Source organism: Homarus americanus, unplaced genomic scaffold, assembly GCF_018991925.1.
Source record: "Homarus americanus isolate GMGI-L3 unplaced genomic scaffold, GMGI_Hamer_2.0 scaffold56009, whole genome shotgun sequence".
NCBI lineage: Eukaryota > Metazoa > Arthropoda > Malacostraca > Decapoda > Nephropidae > Homarus > Homarus americanus.
In genome coordinates, this window is record NW_024739542.1 from 2,253,070 (window position 1) to 2,276,235 (window position 23,166).

A 23,166-nucleotide genomic window follows, 5' to 3' on the forward strand; every position below is an offset into this window, starting at 1 on the left:
TATATATATATATATATATATATATATGAACTTGACAGAGAAATTGTAAGAGATCATGCAGCATGGTGAGATGCCATCAGGCAGTAACAGCTAAACCATGGAAGCATGGAAAATGGCCCTAACCCCATAACTACAGGGATGCCATTTAATATTTTACTTGGTTAATGCCAGACGATTTTATTCAGTCCAGAGGAGAGCCTGTACACGGGGGATTAAAATGATGATATCTATCAAATCCACTTGGTAAGAGTAAGCTGGTCTATATAGTGCAGTATTATAATAAGGCAGTACAGTACCGTACTATAGGTAAGGTGGGCCACTATCCAGATCCCAATGTATTTAGCCCTTAACAAATTACTTTCTCCTTTTAGTTTCTTGTTACTTGATAATTTCACAGGTCAGTTGCATAAATATGCAGGTCATAAATGAAGGACTGAAATATGAAATTCCATATTATGTCCCAGCAGAATTAAGTGCCATATAAATCCTCCCATCTTCCTTGTTGGGATTCTAAATCAGTGAACGAGTATGGGCAGGAGTATGAACTGAGGAGGGTTTGAAGCAGTAGACCCTTGGTCAATACCTTGGGTCAATCACTTTCCAAGGGGATTGCTTTAATCCTATATCAACTGGGTGAGAAGCACTATACTGTACTACTCATAACAAAAACAATATCAGACTTTGTCCACCTTGATACTAAACTATGCCATTAAACTGAAGGGCAGAATGACAGTATTTAGTGGTATGGATTCACGTTACTTTCTTCCACCGCTCAATCACAAAATAAAATTCTATATTTCATTCAATTGTGATACAATATACTGTATACAGTAGCAGGATCTCATTTTTTCTTAACCTCCCTATGGAAATACCCATTATACCAGTAAATGTACTTCTCTAGTTTGGAGTAAATCTGTCAAGTTGATCCATGAAGCAACAACACAAGCGGCTGACAGTAGAGCATGAGATAGAGTGAGTTTTGGGGATGGGGTTGATGTTTGTAAGTGATACTAAGTTATGCTGTGGAAGGGAATCACCATATCTAAATTAAAGTTCAGTAACATTAAATTAAAAGATTCTTGTGAGGATACTACAGTCTGCCTCTGAATCACCTTGCAAACTGTAACAAAGAAATACAGTATGAAAATTATAATTCTGTCTAAAAATAATAATAATAATAATTCAAATAATACTGTAACAATAATCATAAGAATATTCATAATTATATTAACTATAAAACAATTTGGAGAAAAACACAATGAAGTGAAACAAACATCTCATAAATATTCACTGCTTTTATTCATCTCAAATATCTCAATATACTGAAAAAGTAAATTTACAAAAAAAAAGAAGATTTTAACACTTTACAGTTGATTCACATAATGTAACTAACATGGAGAATAACGAAGACAAATATCAAAAGGTTACTCTATACTACCAGTAACTACAGCAATAAGCAATCTGTCTATTTTCTTAATGACAAGACAGTGTAACATTCCTACGATGTTTATTAATCTTGCCATATATTATGCATCTTGTGAAGGACAGAAAAAACTATTCTGAGCTGCACAAAATACTTATGAATCTATAATAAACTACTGTTGATCAAAATAAACTAGGTATATAAAACAAACTAAGATTTCTCTCCAAATATAAAGAAAAAATTTATACCGGTAAGATTAATAAATTTACCATGAGCTTCCTTCCCATAGATAAATAAAAGAATTATTACACCGTGCATTCGTACTTCAAAGGGATATTAGAAAAGCACCAAACAGATATTGGAGATATTTGCAAGATCACTAAGACTCAAATGTAGCTTAATCAGTAAAACTAATCATCATAGCTCAGACTGAACATAACCATATGAATAAGAGATGTACAGTACAGTAAACATATAATACATTAAAGATTTATAAAAGAAAAGAACCAACAGCAGGCTGTGTACTCTTGCCCTTGATGTATGTTGAGTTTCTCTGTAACAAGCTCGACCTACCATCACGGTGGTAGAAAATCAAAATCATTAATCAAAATATGACAGGTTGGCACCATGTGTGAATACTGTACATTTGTTCATCTGTATACTCTATATTGTAGATTCATACTTCACAAACAAGCTTTTTTTATTTGTCAACAAATTTATTATTCACAAACATGACATTTTGTGTCTTTCTGGTCTAAAAGTGCGAGTAAATACTATGTCTGACACAAGAATAAAATATCTTAGAAGTAGCCGAGTTTGTTGAAAAGTAATTTAAGGGGAAGGATGTGCTGCTTGTGTGAAACAACACGTGGAAATCTTGATTTGGGGGCCTTGTTGTGGAAGGGGGATTACTATAGAAGAACACATCTTTTGCAGCAGTAAGGATGAATGATTGAAAGATAATGAATGAAGAGAAAACGTGAATGAATGTATGTATGTATGTATAAAAATATATGTATGTGTGTGTGTGTGTGTGTGTGTGTGTGTGTGTGTGAACAGTACTTGCTCATTTCCAGCCCCCCTACATTAGTTGGGAAAAAGATAGAAAGACTAATGATAAGAAAATAAAAATAAAAAATCATAAAATTATAACTTCCATCCCCAAAAAATCTTAACGTGTAGTAGTTAATAATGGACAAATCTGAAATTAAACCCAAATTTTGGTTTTACCTAACTTGAAAAATAGAGCCCATTAACTTAAAATTGCATCCTTAGCAACCTTTGAGAGAGATGCTAACTAGTCTTATACCTTGGCAGAAATGAAATACCTATCATAGAAAACATCACTCTGCCAGCCTTATCCAACTGCAGCATTCAGGTCAGGAGCTCATCTCTCTCTCTCTCTCTCTCTCTCTCTCTCTCTCTCTCTCTCTCTCTCTCTCTCTCTCTGACGTGATGTTTTGTAAGCATAAATTCTGATACTGACAAAAATTTTCATAAACTTTAGAACAAAGTATGACAATTAACCTAAATACATTCTTAATTCTATTACTAAGTGATGATTACACCATTTACTATTTTACAGCCATCAACTTTGACTTCAACAGCCATTAAAAAAGTAGGTACATTAACCTGTAGTTTAGCTACAATGTTTTGGAAATTTTCTATCTTAAAAATTTATATTTATTTCCCTTATTAAAAATAGATATGTGACAGCAGTATCTACTTGTACAGCAGTAACATTAAAATTAATATTACAAATAATATACATATACACAAATACAGTATAAAGATTAAGAGGTGTAGTTTCACAAAACCCCTATCAGTATTTAATGCATCATCTGACTGCTAAACCATTCCACACTCACTGTAAACATATACCAGTACACCCATACATCCAGTTACACTGTTATCATGACAGATCAAAATGAACACACACTGAGACCTCTGTTCATATCAAGCACTGTAGTGAACACTTCAGTAAATGTCATCCTTCAAATCGTTTCATTTCCCTGCCTTGTTACCAGCACAGTGTTCTTTGTTAATTGTAAGCAGTGAACATCATCGATGCAAGTACTGTATTTGTAAATGCCAATAAGTTTTTTTTTTATAAGGAACTAAATATTTCAATATTTGCATGTAGTGAGCATCCTAACATAATATATGTTTAATTTTGTAGCCCAAGTTTATCACAATGTTTGTGAAACTATTTTATTTTATTTTCAAAAGACATGCACATTGATCATAAGTTTATTTTATGTTTTCTGCCTATTTTGAAACCCAAAACATAGATTCCTCCTCTTCACGTCTCAGCCTTCAGATGTTCCAGGTAGTGGGTGGTGACCATGTTAAGTTCACTGAGTGCATAGTCATGTGTGAGAGGTAGGCCTGAAAGTTGCTGAGACAGTACCTGTGTTGCATCTGTACCTTCTCCCACCACTGCCCGCAACACCCCGACCACTACGCGACTCATTTCCGACACACACAACCTAATGTGGAAACAAATTAAAATTATATCATAAAGACATATAAGAACTGAAATATTGGGGATTTCAGAGGCCTATTTTAGGGGATTCAAAAGCATGAAATTTTGAGCCATCTGGAATCCCCGAGTTAAAATTTCCAGCCATCCTACTTAAGTCTCAAGCTTCCCAAGAGTCCAGTTAAAAAGTTGAATTAACACATTTCATATTTTAAATCAGGGTAACAATATATACACAACTGGTAGTTGAATAAATATGCTAATTTTATTAATATCTATAAAAAATTCCATTTCAGACCCTTGGTTAGGGACATAAACCCCCATTACAGTATGTCATTGTTTCCTTGGGAAAAATGGTCTCGATATACAGCACCTTTTCTAGGAAAATAATTCCACATAAGTCCAAGGACCTGTGTATGGGAGGTGTAAGAGAGAGGTGAAATGAAGGAAGGGTTTTCATAAAGCTAAAGAATAGTACAGTAGGGGATAATGAGAAAGCGATGAGGGAAACAGGGTTTGTAGTGAGGCATCTTCTGAACGTAGAGCAAAAAATAAACCTAAGGACAGTAAAGTATGCATTATTTACCTGTGTGTGGCAGTCTGGCACTTCAAATTATTCAATCTAGAACAGAGTGCAAGAAGATGTGGCCGAAGTTGCTCTAGTTTGGCAGGAGTGGGATCAGCAGACTTCTTCATGTCATCAACAACAGAGCACACATCTAAGTAGTCTGCATACACACCACCACCAATGGCCCAGTCTACAACAGTGCTGCGTACACCATCATCACACAGCTGGTCCAAGAATCCAAGCAAATATTCATGGTCCTCTGTAAGAAGTAAGTCACATTAGTTATACAAACACATAGAGTTGTATACAACGAATGCATATGTTATGGTAATAAGCTGGTAGCACTAAGCTGATATGACATCGTATTTAATAAAACACTGATCAGTGCAAATTAGACAAGAAACTGACAGCAGGAGCACAACTTCAAGAACATGGTCCAATATCAAATTCAATAATTCAAAATATATTCATAAGAAAAGACTTGTATCATGCAATTTCTATACCACTAGAAAGTCCACACATGTAAAATATGCAACATCTATAAAAAATTTTGTCATTTGGAGATATAAAGCACTGAATGTGGATGTCAATGTAGATAACCCCATATAGCCAGACTTTGGGTAGGATCAGACTGCCATACCTTTTTATTATTGTACAGTACTGAACTCCCTTAGTTTCCCCAGGTAATCTCATGCAGCCTGATAATTGGCTAGCACAATATTATGAAGACTTACCATTAATGATGGAATTTGGTGCAATAGTATCTACTATGAGCATGTGAGCACGATTGTATTCACCAGCTTTCAACAGGTACCAGGCCTCCTCATCAACCCTGGAAAAAAGAGGTTTTGCAAATTAGCACATATCAAAATCGAGAGAAAAATAAAGTATTAACTATACTCCTTCCTACCTCCAAACTAGCAAACAATAATGGTAGCGAATTTAGAAACATATCCTTTAAAATCGAAATCAGCATCATTTCTGATATAGATAAGCTCCATTAAATGTCACAATACCAGCCCCCAGTAGTCATTAGCTCTGCCTATGACAAATATTAATGCAATGTCTACCAGCACCGAGGATTGCATGAGATAGAACAACCACTCTTGACTTTGAGCAAGCACTGGCAGAGTGGCACCGTGACTACAGCTGGGGAAGTGTGCATCCACGGTAGTTGAATTGGTGTGGCAATTAGTTTAAAATGCTTCCAGCCAGGCTTTCTCATAGCAAAAAATTATTTTTTACTATATATAGAAAAATTTAAGTGATTTAAGTAGCCAGGAAAATTTTTTTATTTACAGTAAAAAAAAATTAAATAACCCAACGCTACTACCGGTATATATTATTTATGAAACATGGATTCTGGAGGAATGGGGAAGAAGCAAATTAGAAACAGAACAAATGATGAGTTGAAGAGGGTGAATAGGACACATAGAAAGGAGATGAGGAAAAATATGCACTACTTACATGTTAAGAGAACGAGCTTTGGTTGCCTTTGCTTGATGTATCCACTTATTTGGGATACTGAGTTTTGTGGTAACAAATTCCTCACGTGAAGCATACTTGGGATCAGACTCCTCTTCCTCTCCAACAGCAACATGACATCGTAGCAGCTCTTGAACTTCTTTACTCCGTCTGTGAGTTTTAATGTACATAGGCATTATAGAAATTTAAAGGTCTTGTAGATTTTTCAAAGAAGGGTAACTGATAAAGCATGACTCTCCCATTTACAAAATATGATAAAATTGGCAAGGAGTCCCAAATGAACTGTCACAAGAGGTGGCAATAAATTGTTTCTAATTTATTGAGCTTAACACAATAAAAGGTATAAACACATGAAAGAGAATCCTAACATATTTCAGTATTTAATTAAACATCACACCATATGATCTATTAACCACATATAAATTTGCCTCACAGAAAATTAGAGATTCACATAGGAACACTGGCAATCTAACGCAATTACTATTTCAATGTCCTTTGAAACTTACTTACATTCACATAAATATAAGTCGATTATCAATTGGAGTTTTAATTATGACTGTTCTTTTCATTCCCTTATTTGATCCTGACTCCCCTGTCTTCCTCACTACCTTCTTCTTACTACCATATACAGTACTGTACGGTGTCTGCTATAGTCTGCATGATTTAATTTTCCTATTCCTAATTCTCTCTTGTAAATGGATATCACAATTACCAATCAGACTAATAAACAATGACTTACTATACTGTACTGTACAATGGCATTAGCCTTTTTCTTCCAATCAATATTAAGCAAACAACTCAAAACAAGAAAATTTACCTTTTATTAAATTTTCCCTTCCCATATAATAATAAACCCCTTCACTACAGGGATGCCACTTCTAATACTTTATTCAGCTCAAAAGGGGAGCCCATACACAAGGGATTAATTATTTAAAAAAAAAAGAGTAGCCCTAACCTGTCTTCATCATTAATGTTGAGAAGAACAAAGATGGCCCAATGCCACTGTCCAGCTGACTCCAGGAGAGCTGCCATGCTCAGGTGAAGACTTGCACTTCGATGCGGTGAAAGATGGTTGTAATTGAGGCTCTCCAAAACACGCCACAGCAGCCAACTAAAAATAAAGTAATAATGAATGCCAATCAAAAGGTACAATAACATCAAAGAATGAACTATTTCTTCCTGAAACAGTTGATCAATTTTGATAAATTTACAAAAATCTATACAGACTTTTAATACAGGGGGTCCCCGCCTTATGAACGTCCGACTTAATAAAGTCTGCTGATACAAATGGGATTAAACTTGAAATTTCCAGTATTTTATTTACCTGATGACTCATTTTTTACTTTCATTTACTGTATTTTGTCATTCTATTTCTTCTTTTGTCTTAAATTAAGTGATTTTAGATGTCTATAAGGACTTAGGCTATGATATACTGTAGTGGGATTTTAAACATTTTTCTGTAAGAACGGTATGCATATAACATATGTTCTGACTTAAGTACAAATCCGACTTAAGAACGTCCTCAGGAACAAAACCCGTTCGTAACTCGGGAACCCCCTGTATACCATTTCCCTTTCCTCATTCATTAATTAATAAGCAGTTCTAGACATCTAAACAAATTTACATATTGTTCCCATGAAATTTACAGCTTTATAATATTTCCAGTGCTTAGAATTTTAGCCAATCAGGAATCAAATAGCTTATTCAATCAGCATGAATCTTGCCTATTATGTTGTTACTGTATTATGAAACAGCTATTCAAAACTTCCATTAATATTTCTTCAAGTAATGGCAAGAAAACACAACTCTTGCCAAAACCTAATCACAAGACTCTATTGAAAACACACAGACACACACATATACATGCACAGACAAAATAACTGTAACTAAAATTTGGTTTCCTCTTCCTTGAATTTTCTTCATTACTCATGTCTCATCAACTTTCCAATATTTACTACCTATTATACTACCGGGTACATAAAGTTGCTAAGGAAACTTCTTGATTCCAGAAAGTGGGAACTGCTTTACATGTGTGATAAATAAACCAACAAGCACAATATATCATCAAACACTACCATTCTCCAAACAATAGTGCCAATTCCTTTACGCATGTATCAGTCTAACCATGACAGTGATTAGCAAACAGGCAAAAAAATACAGTATGGCAGTTACACAGAGACTATCTTATAATTACACAAAACATAATCTTCCAACCTGACAGTAACATTGAGAGGATCTGGCGTGATAGTTGCGGGATTAAGAAGAGCTTCCAACTGATGCATGGGGTCAGTGTACAGCTTCAGCAAGTGATAGCAGATATCATAACTCGCTGAAACAAATATTAAAATGTTTTGTACATCCTAAAAAATAAAGATAATACTGTTTAAATATAACATGCATTTTGATTTTTCTGGATATCTTGGATCACTTTCATGGCTAACAGTTCTTACATCTTTAAATCATGGATACTAAAATAAAAAAAAATAAATAAAAAAAATAAAATAATAAGAATAATAATAATACAGGAAGTCCTCGTTTAACGTTGTCCCAAACAACGTTGTTTCGTTATAACATCGCTACTCTTTAGATACCCATGATTGCGACAACGTCCCGACCGATTCGTTATAATGTTGTCACCCAACACGAACTACTTTGGCGCATCATCCTCTCTCATCTTGGCACGCTACGCTCTCTCATGGAGCGTCACAGCATCCCCAGTCTTTGTTAGGCTTCCACAGCGTACGTGTGTGCTTAAGTGTTTTTGCTATAAATACTGTACTGTAACCATTCGAAATGGCTTCCAAGTGCCCATCAAGTGTTAGTGATGCCAGTGTTGTGAAGAAGCAATGCAAGACCATTAACCTTGCTACGAAAATGGAGCGGGAACCCCAGTCAGAGCGGGAAGGGGAGCCCCCTTCCGGGTCTCAGTGACTTGCCACCCTCCTCCTCGCCACTACCTACCACACACTCGCTCCACCTCTGCCCATGAGGGAGTACAATACAAAATGATTTAGTTTATGTTTTTGGATGTATAATATATATTTTCTACAAAAATTTCATTAATTTATGTATATGTAATGTATGTTATGGGGCAAAGGGAGGCTGGGGAACATAACTATAATGGGTTTTTTGTCGTCTCAGAAAAGATGCCCCACCCTCTCCTCAAGAGTTACAGCTGATTGGCTGTTGCAAATCTGTCCAATTTTGTCCTGAAGTAATGATGTATTTCTAAATGAGTTTATTCATAATCATTGGGATGACAGTTTCTGACGAGAAAGATATTAAGTTAAATTATATTACGATACATACATTCATTATTTCAAACAGGAGCACGTAGGAAGTTTATCAGAAATCTTCTACATGAATTAATTGTTAAACACTGGTAACAAATTCACGCTTTCAGAGGACACATTTAATATACAGTACAGTATACTTATTTTTTTTACCCACAATAAGGCACACTAAGACAAATTACGTATCAGTAAAACTACATTATGCAAACACTAACATTTTAAAAGATCAGAATCACTGAAATATTACACGGCCCCTGAAAATTGGTGGATGAATGTGACAGATTTGGCCGCTCAAACAAACAGTCGTCAGTACAGGCGGAAAATATAACTGTGAACAACTTCATATTTCAGTGATTCTGAACTTTTAAAATGTTAGTTTTTACAAAATATAGTTTTACTGATATGTAATTTGTCTTAGAGTGCCTTATTGTGGGTAAAAATAAATATATATCAAGTGCATCCTCCCAAAGCATGAATTTATTACCAGAGTTTAACAGTTAATTCATATATAAGATTTCTGATAAACTTCTTAAGTGCTCATGTTTGAAATAATGAATGTATGTACCTTTATATAATTTAGCTAAATATCTTTCTCGTCAGAAACGGTCATCCCAACGATTATGAAGAAACTCATTTAGAAATACATCATTACTTCAGGACGAAATCGGACAGATTTGCAACAGCCAATCAGCTGTAACTTTTGAGGAGAGGGTGGGGCATCTTTTCTCAGCTAGGAAAAAACGCACTATAGTGTATTTTATCTACAGTAAGTCCTCGCTTAACGTCGTGGTTCCGTTCCTGAAAAGTGCAACATTAACGGAATCAATTTTCCCCATAAGAAATAGATAAAATACGGGAGTTACGTTCCCCGACCTCCCTTTGCCCCATGAAATACATTACATATACAGAAATTCAATGGCATTTTTACAGAAAATAGTGTATAGTTATAAAACTATATAATTTTGTATTGTACTCACTGATACGCAGAGGTGGTGGATGAAGTGTGTGGTGGGTAGTGGAGCAGAGGAGGATGATGGCAGGAACAGAGGAGGAGGAGGGCGGGAGTGGAGGAGGAGGAGGGCAGGAGCGGAGGAGGGTGGTGAGTCACTGAGACCCCGGCGGGTGGAGCCTCCTCCCGGTTTAAAACCTCCATTTTCCAAGCAAGGCTAATGGTCTTATGTTGTTTCTTCATAACACTAGCATCAGTAGCACTTGATGGGTGCTTGGAAGCCATTTTTAATTGTTAGAGTACAGTATTAAGAGGAAAAACACTTAACACGCACGAACACTGAGGAAGCCCAACAAAGACGGACGACGCTTGGGGACGCTGTAACGTTCCGCGAGTGAGAGGTAGCACGCCAAGACAAGAGAGCGTAGCGTGACAAGATGAGAGAGGGTGATGTGCCATAAAAAGTAGTCCGTGAGGACACAAAAAACGTTATATTGAGTCGTTGGGAAGTTAACAGAATTATTGGTATCTAAAGAATAGCGACGTTTTAATGAAACGTTATCGGGGGCAACGTTAAACGAGGACTTACTGTATTTCTTCTGGGGAAAATGTATTACGTTAACGTTGTGCTTTTCAAGAACGTAACCACGAAGTTAAACAAGTACTTACTGTAATAATAATAATATTAATAATAATATTAATAACAATAATAATAATAATAATAATAATAATAATAATAATAATAATAATTATAATAATAATAATAGTGCAATAGCTGGACCTTAAATGGGTAAGGATTTAAGATGCTTAACTAATTATCCTGACACTATCATATATTCAGATATACACTTCACTGTACAACTTAACTGACTTGCCTTTCATGCCACTGGGTAAGTCTTGGTATGACAGGTATGGAGGAAGGGGAGCCTCACAGTAGCTGGGTGCATCTCCTCTCAGTCCTGCTGCTTGCTCATACTCTTGTAGAGCTTCAGTTATGGTTGAAGTTGCTGGGCAAACATACCTGGAATGAATTTACACTACCAAATTAACATATATTGCAAGGAACAGATGGCCAAGCTAATCTAGAAGCACAGCGACAATTTTGTCTGTCTCATAAAAATTAACTAGATCACAAAAGTTTATAAATGATGAAATACTGACCAGAGATGAATGGCAAATGCCCGTCTCCAGTCAAGTTTATGGCAGGTATTGACAGCAATGTGTGAGGCTTGGTGGGTGGGTGCTGCAGCAAGCAGGGCATACAGTGCCAGCCGGAATGGATTCATCAGGGCATCAGTTTCCCCCTCTGCCCAATTTGACAGCTGTTGGGCCAGAATCTGACGAGGTGTGTCTTGGCCAAGACAAACCTGGGCCAATAACAGAGCCAAGTGATGGTCACCTGAAATATCAAATGAAATATTGAAACCTAATACATTCTCAGAAATCACCAACTTCTCTTTAGTTAATATTTAAATCACAAAATCCTGCTATTAACCCCTTGTGTATGAGTCCAGTCTCTGCTGAGTAAAAGTGTTTGGCATTATCCAAGTAAAATGTAAAAAAATGGTACCCCTAGGGTGAAGAGGTTAAATATTTCACATATTAACAAATGTCTATACTGTAAAACTATACAGTACAATATTTTGCCCATCAAACACAAGTTAGATGTGGTGGCCAGCCATGGTGAAGCAACTGCACAGGGCACTAGGCAGCCATTGCAATACACACAGAACTAAGACAGTAAAGCCTCCGATAACGATGGTTCAACTAACGAAGATTCATATCTCTTAGACCCTGGTTAAAATGGGACCCAATTCAATTTACGCCATTATTTTATTCGTATTTACAACGAAATTAACAAAATTAAATTACTAATCGCAGCTGGTAGGCCCTTTGTTTTCAAGCATCTGAACAGGAAAAGGAGAAAAACTTTCTCAGGTTTCTTACAGCATTTTTGCATCCCTATTCAACATGAGCAAGGGAGCAAGTGATGGTAGTGTTGTTTCAAAAGCTAATAGAAAGTGTATAAGCTTAGCCGAGAAACTAGGTGTTAAAACGATATGAAAAGGGTGAGAAGTCTGTGGATATTATATGGAGCAAGCAATGAACATATTTTCTGAAACAGATCCATTAACAGAACAAAGCATTAAAATTTTAATAAATACAAATGACCTCTACATAAAGATGTATAATGAAAAAAGAAAGCATCTGTGCAAGGTTCTTTCAACAGCTTTATTATTCGCAGGCCTAAACCATCAACTTCCGCTACACCATCAAATTCAGCATCATAAACAGCTTTAACATCAACTTCAGGTTCAGTAACAGTTTCAGCAGCAGCTTTATGGAAAGCTACAGCTTCAGCCAGAGGTGAACCTGATGACATCGTCATCTGGGTAAAAACTTGCACAACATCATTGGCTGTCCTTATGTTTTAGACTTTACCACTATTGGTGAGTAGAATTTTTTTAAGTATTATTTAAAACATATATGAACACTAAATAAGTGTTGCTTTCATATTCATATGTTGAGAAATGACGATATGTTTTCACATGTACGCACTTAATGTACATACGTTGGCGTTCCTAATCGTCTCGCTTTATTTCTTTACCATTAGTGGTTAGCTACTTCTAGTATTCCATTTATTAACATTAAATAACATTACTTAAAACATACACACAGGTATTAAATTTTTTTACAATAAGTTCACTACAGCTACAACCAGGGTCTTGTTTTCTTCAGTTTCTTATGTAGAACCATCGTCACTCACGAAAACAATGCCGTCTTGTCTCCTCGTGTGTGTTTTAATATTCTACGTATTATTAATGAATTGCATTGTTCATTTCACAATCAATCAATCAATCAAATACATATTCAGTAATAGACAATAATGAATCTTTTGTACATATTCTCAAGATAAATGACTATGTTTCCTTGAGTGTACACGTATACATTGGCGTTCCACTATCAGTCTCGCCTTTTTTTCCTTTAATATCCGTGGTTACTTTTACTGTACATTAAATAACATTAATTAAAACATACATATTTTTTACATTAATTTTACTACAACAACAATCAGGGTAAAAGAGGGTAAAAAGCCACACAAAAGATTTGAAAAGGTCACACTTGGGAACGCATCTCATTATTATTGCTTTATTTTAATGGTAATTAATGACTCACGATACAATGATTCACCTTACACTGCAATATTGGAGGACACATTACCGTCATTATTCAAGACTTTACTGTACATAAAAGGCACAAGCACAGCACTAAAGTCATAATATGTGATGTACGAAGCCAAGAGAAAAAGTCAAAAGTCATAGTGACGAGAAATACCTGCTCCCACCTTCTAAACATTTCCATAATGGTGTACACATTACCACCAACACTGAGCTACCATGGAGTTAGCCTCATTAACCACATTATATAGATGTTTTCTACTCAAAACAAAATGTAGACTTGGTTTATATACATTAGTGTTTCACTAATAATGCATTCTGTGGAATTACATCAAATTCCTAATATTTCTCATCTTAACTAAATCTACATCCAGGAGGGAAATTCTATCAACTACAATACTAACATTCTACCACACTCTTCTATTTTAACAGATCCTTTTTTCAGACAAACATCATATCACAAAATTTAGACAGTGAACATCTAATTCTTGTGAAGTGACAGATATGCTACTCTCTTCTTTTATTTGATATAATACACACTGAACATATACAACCAAATAACCACCTATGCAGAGATAGAAGTCTTAAGCACTTGGAAAAAAATTTAATTTGGCTTTAAATGCTGCAACACATTTCACATAGTCATAGATATCTAAACAATAGAACAAGTTTTAGCATTCTTACCTTTATCTTGTGCCAGAACACAGGCCTCAGATATTTGTCGAGCAGTCAGATGAGCGAACACTGCATCCAAGTAAGCTTCCTTGTTCTGGTCTTCGCACAGAGCATTGGCGACTTCCTCCTGGACAGTTAAGAAACTCACTGACTCTAACCACCGACTCACAGCTTCCACTCGTGCTTGGGACACACTGTATTCATTCTCATCGTCTGTTGAAGTGATAAAAGTTAAACACAATATAGCAATTCTAGCAAAAATTTAACAGAATAAAACAAAGTATACAGATGGAAAAAGGCCATCATTGACCTGAACCTAGATAATAATAACAAAATGTGGTAAACTTTCAAGCCAATCTAAAGTTAATGAGCAGAAACAAAGCTTTAGTGCAAATGAAACCAAAGCTTGGAATACACTATGCCACTGCTTAATGACCTTGATCTCAAGACATTTCGACCCCAATACCAATAACTGTCTTGCTCTTCCTGGCACAAAGCTTCTGACTAATTCTGCTGGATGTGAGTTATATAAAACGACAGATAAGAAAGGGAAAGCAGCCTGACCATCTGATGGACAAACTTGACAAACAGACACTACACTATGTATTGGCATAACTCAGAGGATGATTATGAGAAGGCAAGCTGTTTATCTACAGTATGTAGAATTACTTTTTGTGTTACTGTATTTTTTTATGTATTATGTACGATGTTTGATGTTTATTAAACCTCACGCACAGGCAATAATTTTGGAAATTTCTCTGACCACAACAAAAGTCATCTGATATTGTTTTGGCTTTAATATGTGCAAAAAAGAAAAGACATAAGATGAGATTAAGATGAAGTAAAAATACTATGCTGTATTTGTGCTCCCAAGATGTCTCAGATATTTTCTCACAAACCTACCAAAGTATTATCATGGATATAGAAGAGGAACTTTATAAGCTTTACAACAGTGGCTTTGGAAGTTGAAATGATTAATTGTGGGGAGGGTGGGAAAAAGAGTTAAAGGGAAACATACAGATTACCAGCACGACTGATGGAATTCCACTCACATTTTGGTACTTTCTGGAACTTCCCTCACAAAATCAGACATTCTTTTATGATGCACGAAAATTTTACACAATTATCTCAAAATCTTTTTTTTTTACATTTTAATGACTCATTAGCATCACCAATGCAAAAATGTTATCCAGAACCTAATCAATTATTTATATTTAAATTTATTAAACTACAATTCCTAGTGCCTTCTAGTAACTCATCTGCATATGAAAATAACTCCTCTGTATAAGAATGCCCATTACATAGCTAATATAATACTGTTAAAATCACTACACTACAGTACTTGCATAAGTTCAACTGACACTCACCAAATTCTGGAGGATTAAAGTCTAATCTTCCCCAGAGTGCCACACACAGATTGAATATATCAGATATGGTAGAATCTTCCTGACCAAATGATGCAGCATTCTCAGCCAATTGATGAAGCAGCTCTACATCCTTTACTGGCCGGAAAAGGGGGCACTTGGGTTCTTTGGAGTCACTTATCTCATCAATAACCAAAACACTATGTTCCAACACACATTCAAAATTGGCTTCAGTGAGGTGCTGAAAGGCAAAATTCATTCAGATTTTAATATATTTTTCAAAATTAAATGGATCACAAAACAAAAGGCAAAGGTTTAAAAACATGAAGACTGATTAAATGAGCTCACCTAATGGGGTCTCTCAGTGGTAATGAATCAGAATTGTAAAAAGCACAAATACCAATGGACCAAATCCTGATAGTTTAGTTAGGTTAGGGTTAGGGTTAAGGTTAAGGTTAAGTTAGGTTAGGTTCGGTTAGGACTGTGACCAAATAGCCTTGTAACACTAACTAGCTATTTTCCTACTAAACTTGATTACTACAATGGTGGAGTTACCTAGTTTATAATCTCAAGGAGCATAATCATGACTTAACAATTATATCTTTAACTTTAAAATTAATTTTCTTTTTCCTACTTCAAAATACAATTAGAAAATATGGTGTCAAGTAGTTTTGGGGAATAAAAGTTCTGCTGGAGAGAGCTGTGGGGATGATGGTGCCTTGAAGCCTTGTTTTAGATATCATAAGTATTATTTTTTGCGTGCGTGCGTGCGTGTGTGTGCGTGTGTGTGTGTGTGTGTGTGTGAGGACTCTCCGCCAGGAAAAACTTACATTGAATGCATGAGGGTGTGGATGGACTGTATGCAATTTCTCCACTATCAAGTTGTATCTGCAAACACAAATTAAATGATTATTGTCAAGTGAGTCATAATAATGTTACCTTCTACTTGCAATCAAATATTGACTGATAATTCATTGTGGTCATATGCCTAGTGATATATTTTCCACTTTAGTTTCCTATATCTATTCATTTTTTTATAAACATTGAGACATCCTCACCTTGGAGAGTCAGAACTAGGAGCAGTTTTAGGTTGGGCAGCTAGAGATCCCATAAAAAGGAAGGAAGCAGGTCCAGGTTGATTTCCCATCACCTCCGAGGAACCATTGCCATCATCATCGTCATCTTCCATAGCAGCTGGAGCAAGCCGTGAGCCTGCATGAACCAATTTCCAGCCAGGACCCCATCCCACCCTGAAGGATGGTCCCATGAATGCCCCCATGTCTGACAAACAATGATCTTGACCAGCCATAAGGGAAGAGGCTAAGGGGACAATGGTAGTCTGGTGTTGTGGTGGGACATGCCCCACCTCTTTGCCAATGTCACGACCACTTGGCAGCACCTCATACTCACAACGGGGATCACGAAGATGAGGTTCAAAACAGGATTCACTTTGTACATCTGGAAAAATATAGTTCATGAATAGCACTATATAAAAAATAATGGAGTAACATTCATCATTCAAAATGCATGCTCTTAAAACAACAAATATAGCATTATTTCAGAATGTCTGAATTACCGGGAATTTCCTTCATGAGGTCTCACATACAGTACCGCACTACATTAAACAAAGAAAGAATCCAATTAACTGTTACAATGGTAGTTAACAGCCAAAGGTTTGTATTAAAACAAATTGGTTGCAAATTTATGGAGATTAAATATTCTTTGGTATGTAAACTTTTTGTTTTGTTTTCACTATTATACTATAAAAATTACTGATAATCATGACACACTCACTGGCTTTTGGGGGAGATGCTAGAGAGAGTGGCTGTGGTTGAAACACAATGCGAGCTTTGGGTTCACTTGGCACTGGACTCATTGTCGCTCCTCGGCTCTGATTCAGTGATGAGTCTACTGCCAACATCAACTTCTTGTTGGACACTATCAAAACAGGAGAAATCATTAGGTTAGACTCTTAAGGTATAAACAGAACACCTTTCTCTGTATCAACTGGGAAGCTGTCCATTAATAATCTCCCCAAACATCTTTGTTCCTTGACACAAGACTGCATCCCTCATAAATAATTTATTCTCAATAATATGACTACAGTATCTCCCTCCACCTCAGCTCAAGGATCCCTCTTAGTCTCTACTTCTTCTGTCTTCAACTATCTAAGCAATTATGAACTAATTCTATATCATATAACAGAGCCTCAAGAAGGGGAGGAGATGGTAAGGAAGAGTGGTACATACAAGTGAACTAAGCATCTGATGGGTTTGTCAGATATCCTTGGTCAAATTTTCTTACTGTTTCCTGTTCTATACATAGGAAACTGTATTCCTCCACAGTCTATGTACAGTACACTGTATACCTGCATTGGCTATACACATACTGCATTGAACTGTATGCCTGCAGTCTGCATACAAACCAAACCAATTGTAAACCTGTATGGTAATTTTACTGAATAAATATATTATTATTACTCTTATTATTATTATTATTATTATTATTATTATTATTATTATTATATAGCAAGATGAAATATCTAAAATAACTATAAGAAATATCTGACACTCCTCAAATCCTTCACTATTAACATGCATAATAAGTATATAAAATGGATCCTAAACATCATCTTTGATTACAACTACTCATACCAAGTTAAATGGTCAAAATTTTCCACCTGAAAACTATCAAATACAATAAGATTACTGGACATAATCCATCCACAATGTACAGTCAATGCAAATAGTTGTGTTACATCCCCTTAGTGTTATGCTCAGAAACCCATAACAAAGAATTTGGATAAAGTGACAGCAAAACATTGAGGCTCAAGTCTGAATGGGGAACTTTACAAAAGATCTTCGTCGTGGGCTTCAGAACATAAGGCATGGTAACTGTAAGGTGACTTTTTTCTTTGACTGTACAGTACATCAGGCATAACTTACTTCTGGGTACTTGTGGTGTGGGTGTGGACTCCCTGGTTGTGTGGAGAGGTTCCTCATCATCATCACCACCACCAAACATCTGGGATTTGGCCAGCTGCACTGTCCTGGGTACTACCCGGGACAACACAGTGAGTCGCTCTGAGCTTGGAGACAGAACACTCAAGGAGGCACTTTCCTCTGTGGAGAAAATATTTATTTTACATATGATATCAGAATATCTTATGAAATATTTAAAACTAAGATGAAGCAGCATCTTTTTAAATCATTATTCATTATACGTACATATTTACACATTAAATGTGAATGAACTCTTTTTTAGCCTCATGAAAACTGTAGACAAGTCATTTTATCACATACAATCACAAGAACAATTAATAATTGTATATATGGAAATGTAGGTGTATACGGTACACACAAGGTGAGTGGGATAAATATCATTAATGAAATATGAGAATAAAAACTGTGCAGTGAAATCTTTATCTAATCGACTATATTGGAATACAAACAGGCAAAATAGAATGTTAACTCTTGAAAGAACATGTGACTTACCAGGTTCTTTTGCTACAGTGGACTCCATTAGTTCATCATCTGGCACCAGAACATCTTGATGAGGACTGTCCAAGTACCTTGGCTGAGACACCTAAAAATAACAATTAACCTTAACAATAACATACATCCAAGTGAACATTGTCAATGTACAGTACCAGGTTGAGACACCTAGAAGGAAATGTTATTTAAAAAATAAGACTCCATAATAAGTTGGAAGTTTCACTATTAATTCTGTAATTAAACAAAACTACAACTGTATGTGTATAGGAGTCAATGTTATCATGCACAAATCCTCTTAATCATCTGAATTAGTGCTAATCAGGGCACTTTATATCTTTTTCCACAAACTATGAGGTTCCAACTCTGGGTGAAAGGGGTTAACTCAGTTCAGGCCATGACACAGCTGGTAACTATTTCAGTATGAACCACAGTAGAACACTGTCCCAAGAACTTTGAATGACAAAGAACTGAACCTCTTTTCTTGTGGGCTGGTAGTATACAGTGCTACCAGCTGAGTTATAAAACTATTTATGAAAATCTAAAAAATGTGCGTCAGTATGATTGTGTATTAACCCCTGTCTCATGGCAATAACAATTATATAAATTTGGGTTTATATATTTAGTTTATACAATACAATCACCCCACGGTAATTTTCCATAAGCTGTGAGTTGCCATGTGCTATTCACGTGAGGGGAAATTTCTCTATCAGTAGGCCGACCTTGAGAATGGAGGGTTAGCCGGGCTTCTCCTTCAGAGGCACCTCTCCCTCACAGGCACCTCCCCTCACGAGCCAGTCTTCACTTGAGCTTCACGAGAATCGGACGGGTGACTTAACTCAGTCAAGCTGAGCCCTGTCCTTAACTAACACTCACAGCTTACAGTGTTAATTACAATGCATTTACTAATAGCCTGTGACCATTTTAATTTACCAATAAATGGAGAAAGATCGTTTGGGTTTGTAACTTAACCCCTTAACTTATTTATATATAAGCCAAGTTAAAAGGGAGCTCTACCCAAAGCTTATATAAGTGAAATGGTGTGTGAATGCAAGAATTTGTTGAAAAGGGTGTTTTTGGTTTTTTTCTTTCTTTTTTACACATTGGTTTTACACTGGCCTACTGTAAGAATGGAGTAATTCTGCCAAATACAAATTGAGAATTTGTTTTTAATGAATTATTTAAAAAAAATATTTTACAATTCAAAGTCATATAACTGAAGTCCACAAAGTAAAACACACTTAACAACAGTTAAAAAGTTTTTTCATGATGACATTATGACTAAAACAAATTTGACTCACCTGCTTAGTAGCAAGGCTTGGTGGGGCTGTCATGTGGCCCAGGCCAAACTGTGGTGATGTTAGCGTAGTCACTGGAGGACCTGTAATGCGCATGGGCAGGGCTGGGAGTTGAGCTGTGGTAGCACCGCCCATGGCTGTATTCTGTGTTGTGGGTGGCTGAGTCTGGTTAGTCTTTGGAGGAACAGTGACCATATCCTCCTCTTCGTTGTCTTCTTGTAGACCATATTTGGAGAAATGCTTCACCTAAAAAAAATAAAAAGTAAATACTGTAATATCAATGAGGCTTAAGATTCTGTGCAATATACCATAACTCATATAAAACTCACAAATTAATATCATTATTGATATTATGCACGATTTTTTTTGCACAACACAGTCAATGCTGTGCATTGCGAAGGGGAGATGATACAGCACATATATGTATAAACAAATACACAAAGAATTTGTAAATGCAAAAATATTAAACAAAAAATGCACCAAAAAAGTTCATTTTGTAGTTTTGTATATAAGACACTGAAAGCAGGAAGTGTCAAAAGGGTTTTCTTCACACATCAAATCTTTGCTTCCCAGATAATGTTAAACTTACTGATTTACCTTAAGAATCATGATACTCCTGGTGGGCAAAAGAGCATCATGCATCCAACTAAAACCAACAAACACATTAAATTCCCTACTGCTAATACCAACCATATCTAATTTCTTACCAAGAGTGATAATGCCATTCAGCAATGTACTAGAAATAGTACCACAATGTTCCTTACTACACATAATAATCAATTTCAATGTCCTGCAAGAAATATCATCTATATATTAACATCAACCATAAGGAAGACCCCTGTTAAAGCTCTCAATTCTCACTTGGTTAGTATAATTGAAAAGAGTGTTCCTCAGTGTCATGGTTTGAAATTCATATTAAAGGTAATGATGCAAAACAAAGAGCATATTACACATGACAACTGGAATGAGTATACATGAAATTCACAACCAAGGCCAATTATAATGCATCTGAAAGAGAAATCAACAGTTCTTATAAGCATACCCTTGACAACATATCTCTGCCTAACAAATGAAGGATGACCTATAAATTTGTTATCTTTGGTTTAGACTTTGTCCAACCCAGATGGTTCAGCCACTTCACCTTTACAGTGTAGTTCTTGGTAGGACACAAAACAGTTTATTTTACCCCATGTTTGCTTTTCTTCTGCTCATCAAGTCACTACTACCTTTGGATCTACAGTAGACAAATTAATTCAATATGGTTTGACCTGGATCCCTAATGGTAGCTCATACTCAGCCTCCATTTATCCCACATTTTTCATGACAACTGTAATGATGCTTCAGCTAAGTGTTTCTTTTAGGCATCTTATATAAATGGTAACTTCCCTACTTCAACCAGGAGAATTAGGTAAACCAGCGTTTCCCAACCTCAGGTCGCGACCCAAATCAGGGTCGAGGGGTGTTCTTAGTAGGGTCGCGAAGCGCACTCAGACAATTTTAAAAATATAGTACTTATCATAAAGTCATAAACAAATTTTTTGCTTAACATTCAAGCTATATAATATATTATTTGCCTGAAGGTCACGACACCGTATTATTGGAAAATCTAGGGTCGCAGCCAAAAAAGGTTGGGAACCACTGGTTAAACCAATCCCATTCCCACACAAAACAACTCCACCAATTACTAACCAAGATTTTTATTCTCAATCCAGTATTGTATTCTCTCTCAGTCTTCTGATTACATTCTCTCAGCTCATTTAAGCAAGCATGCAATAGATAATCATTTCCCAAATAGCTATTTACATACCAAAATGGATCTGCTACATGTGATGGACTTTTTATACATCAATCATAAATTTCAGCCTTCTCTCTCTCAAGGGATGGAAAGATATCTTCTACAGCTGGATACTAATGCTACATTTAATCATACAAACTACAAAGGATTAATCTATAAACATTGGTCTCAAATTTGCAACAAACAGCACCTCTAGTACAGGGATTTTCAATCTTGTCTACCTTATTCCCCTTTACATTATTGGCATTACCTGGAACCCATGTACCACCTGAAAGGATAAATTTTTAGATCAAGCACACATGAAATTCAGTTATTGTACACTGCTCTCCCCCATTCCATCTCAAAGTGCCACATAAATCATGTGATAAAAGGGATGTTCAGCAAATACTCCATCTGTTTGTTTATCTGGGCAATATCTCTTACACAATTTGAATTAGGAAGCTGAAATTTGAACATAATACTGTACTAAGAATTACTTGGTTTTTTACTATTTATGTTTATTAATACTGTAATCACAATTAAAAATATTATTATGACTTTGGTTCACATTTTAAAATGCTGAATGTGTTATTGTCAATCATTTTAAAATTATGTAACACTAAAATCCACGAATCCTTCAACTCTACAGAACGGAAACAATCATTTTTTTTCCAAAAGCAATCCCCACTTTTGTGTCCGAATTTCAGATTCCTAGCTCAACTAAGTAACTACACGAGATAAGAAGGAAGGCACGAGTCCCCAAATATGAAAAAAATGCTCTTATGTTTTATAAATAATCAGGTATTTTACAAGAAACAGGGGCCTGACCCACCACAGTGTACAACTAGTACCTAAGACCACATGCATCATCATCACAGGCTGTCTTCAAGTGACTTATTCTCACACTTGCAACACATGCATCAAGGACATGAGGTTACATGTACATGCATAAAGCTGAGAAGAAGAATGATTTTATACAGTACCTTATACTGCTGATGTTCCCCAAGCAACATAAATATATACAGCAGAATTATGGAGAACGTAAACCATGGTTTAAATACTTTATGTAGTTGGTGTCCTGTGTGAGGTATGAGGTTTAATGCCTCCAAGACACAAAATCATTGGTTAGACACAGGTCAATAGCTATTTATCTACCATATTCATAGTTTTCCAACAGTTAAGTCA

At 35.9% G+C, this 23,166-nt stretch overlaps 1 protein-coding gene across 5 annotated transcripts in view; it reads right to left on the bottom strand.

Annotated features, from left to right (window-relative positions):
* Positions 1-1,282: 1,282 nt before the first annotated feature.
* Positions 1,283-23,166, bottom strand: part of LOC121874855 (nuclear pore complex protein Nup98-Nup96-like) — a 54,084-nt gene continuing 32,200 nt past the window's right edge. For all 5 annotated transcript variants that reach the window (XM_042379147.1, XM_042379143.1, XM_042379146.1 and 2 more), the window contains exons 17-32: positions 20,211-20,453; positions 18,913-19,003; positions 18,364-18,540; positions 17,213-17,356; positions 16,477-16,876; positions 16,249-16,306; positions 15,422-15,659; positions 14,064-14,267; positions 11,362-11,599; positions 11,076-11,221; positions 8,173-8,287; positions 6,914-7,069; positions 5,941-6,108; positions 5,208-5,305; positions 4,492-4,732; positions 1,283-3,912 (exon numbers count right to left, since the gene is read on the bottom strand). In XM_042379147.1, coding sequence (XP_042235081.1) covers positions 3,726-3,912; positions 4,492-4,732; positions 5,208-5,305; positions 5,941-6,108; positions 6,914-7,069; positions 8,173-8,287; positions 11,076-11,221; positions 11,362-11,599; positions 14,064-14,267; positions 15,422-15,659; positions 16,249-16,306; positions 16,477-16,876; positions 17,213-17,356; positions 18,364-18,540; positions 18,913-19,003; positions 20,211-20,453 — 2,904 coding nt within the window. In that variant the 3' untranslated portion in view covers positions 1,283-3,725. The remainder of the gene's footprint in view (positions 3,913-4,491; positions 4,733-5,207; positions 5,306-5,940; positions 6,109-6,913; positions 7,070-8,172; positions 8,288-11,075; positions 11,222-11,361; positions 11,600-14,063; positions 14,268-15,421; positions 15,660-16,248; positions 16,307-16,476; positions 16,877-17,212; positions 17,357-18,363; positions 18,541-18,912; positions 19,004-20,210; positions 20,454-23,166) is intronic.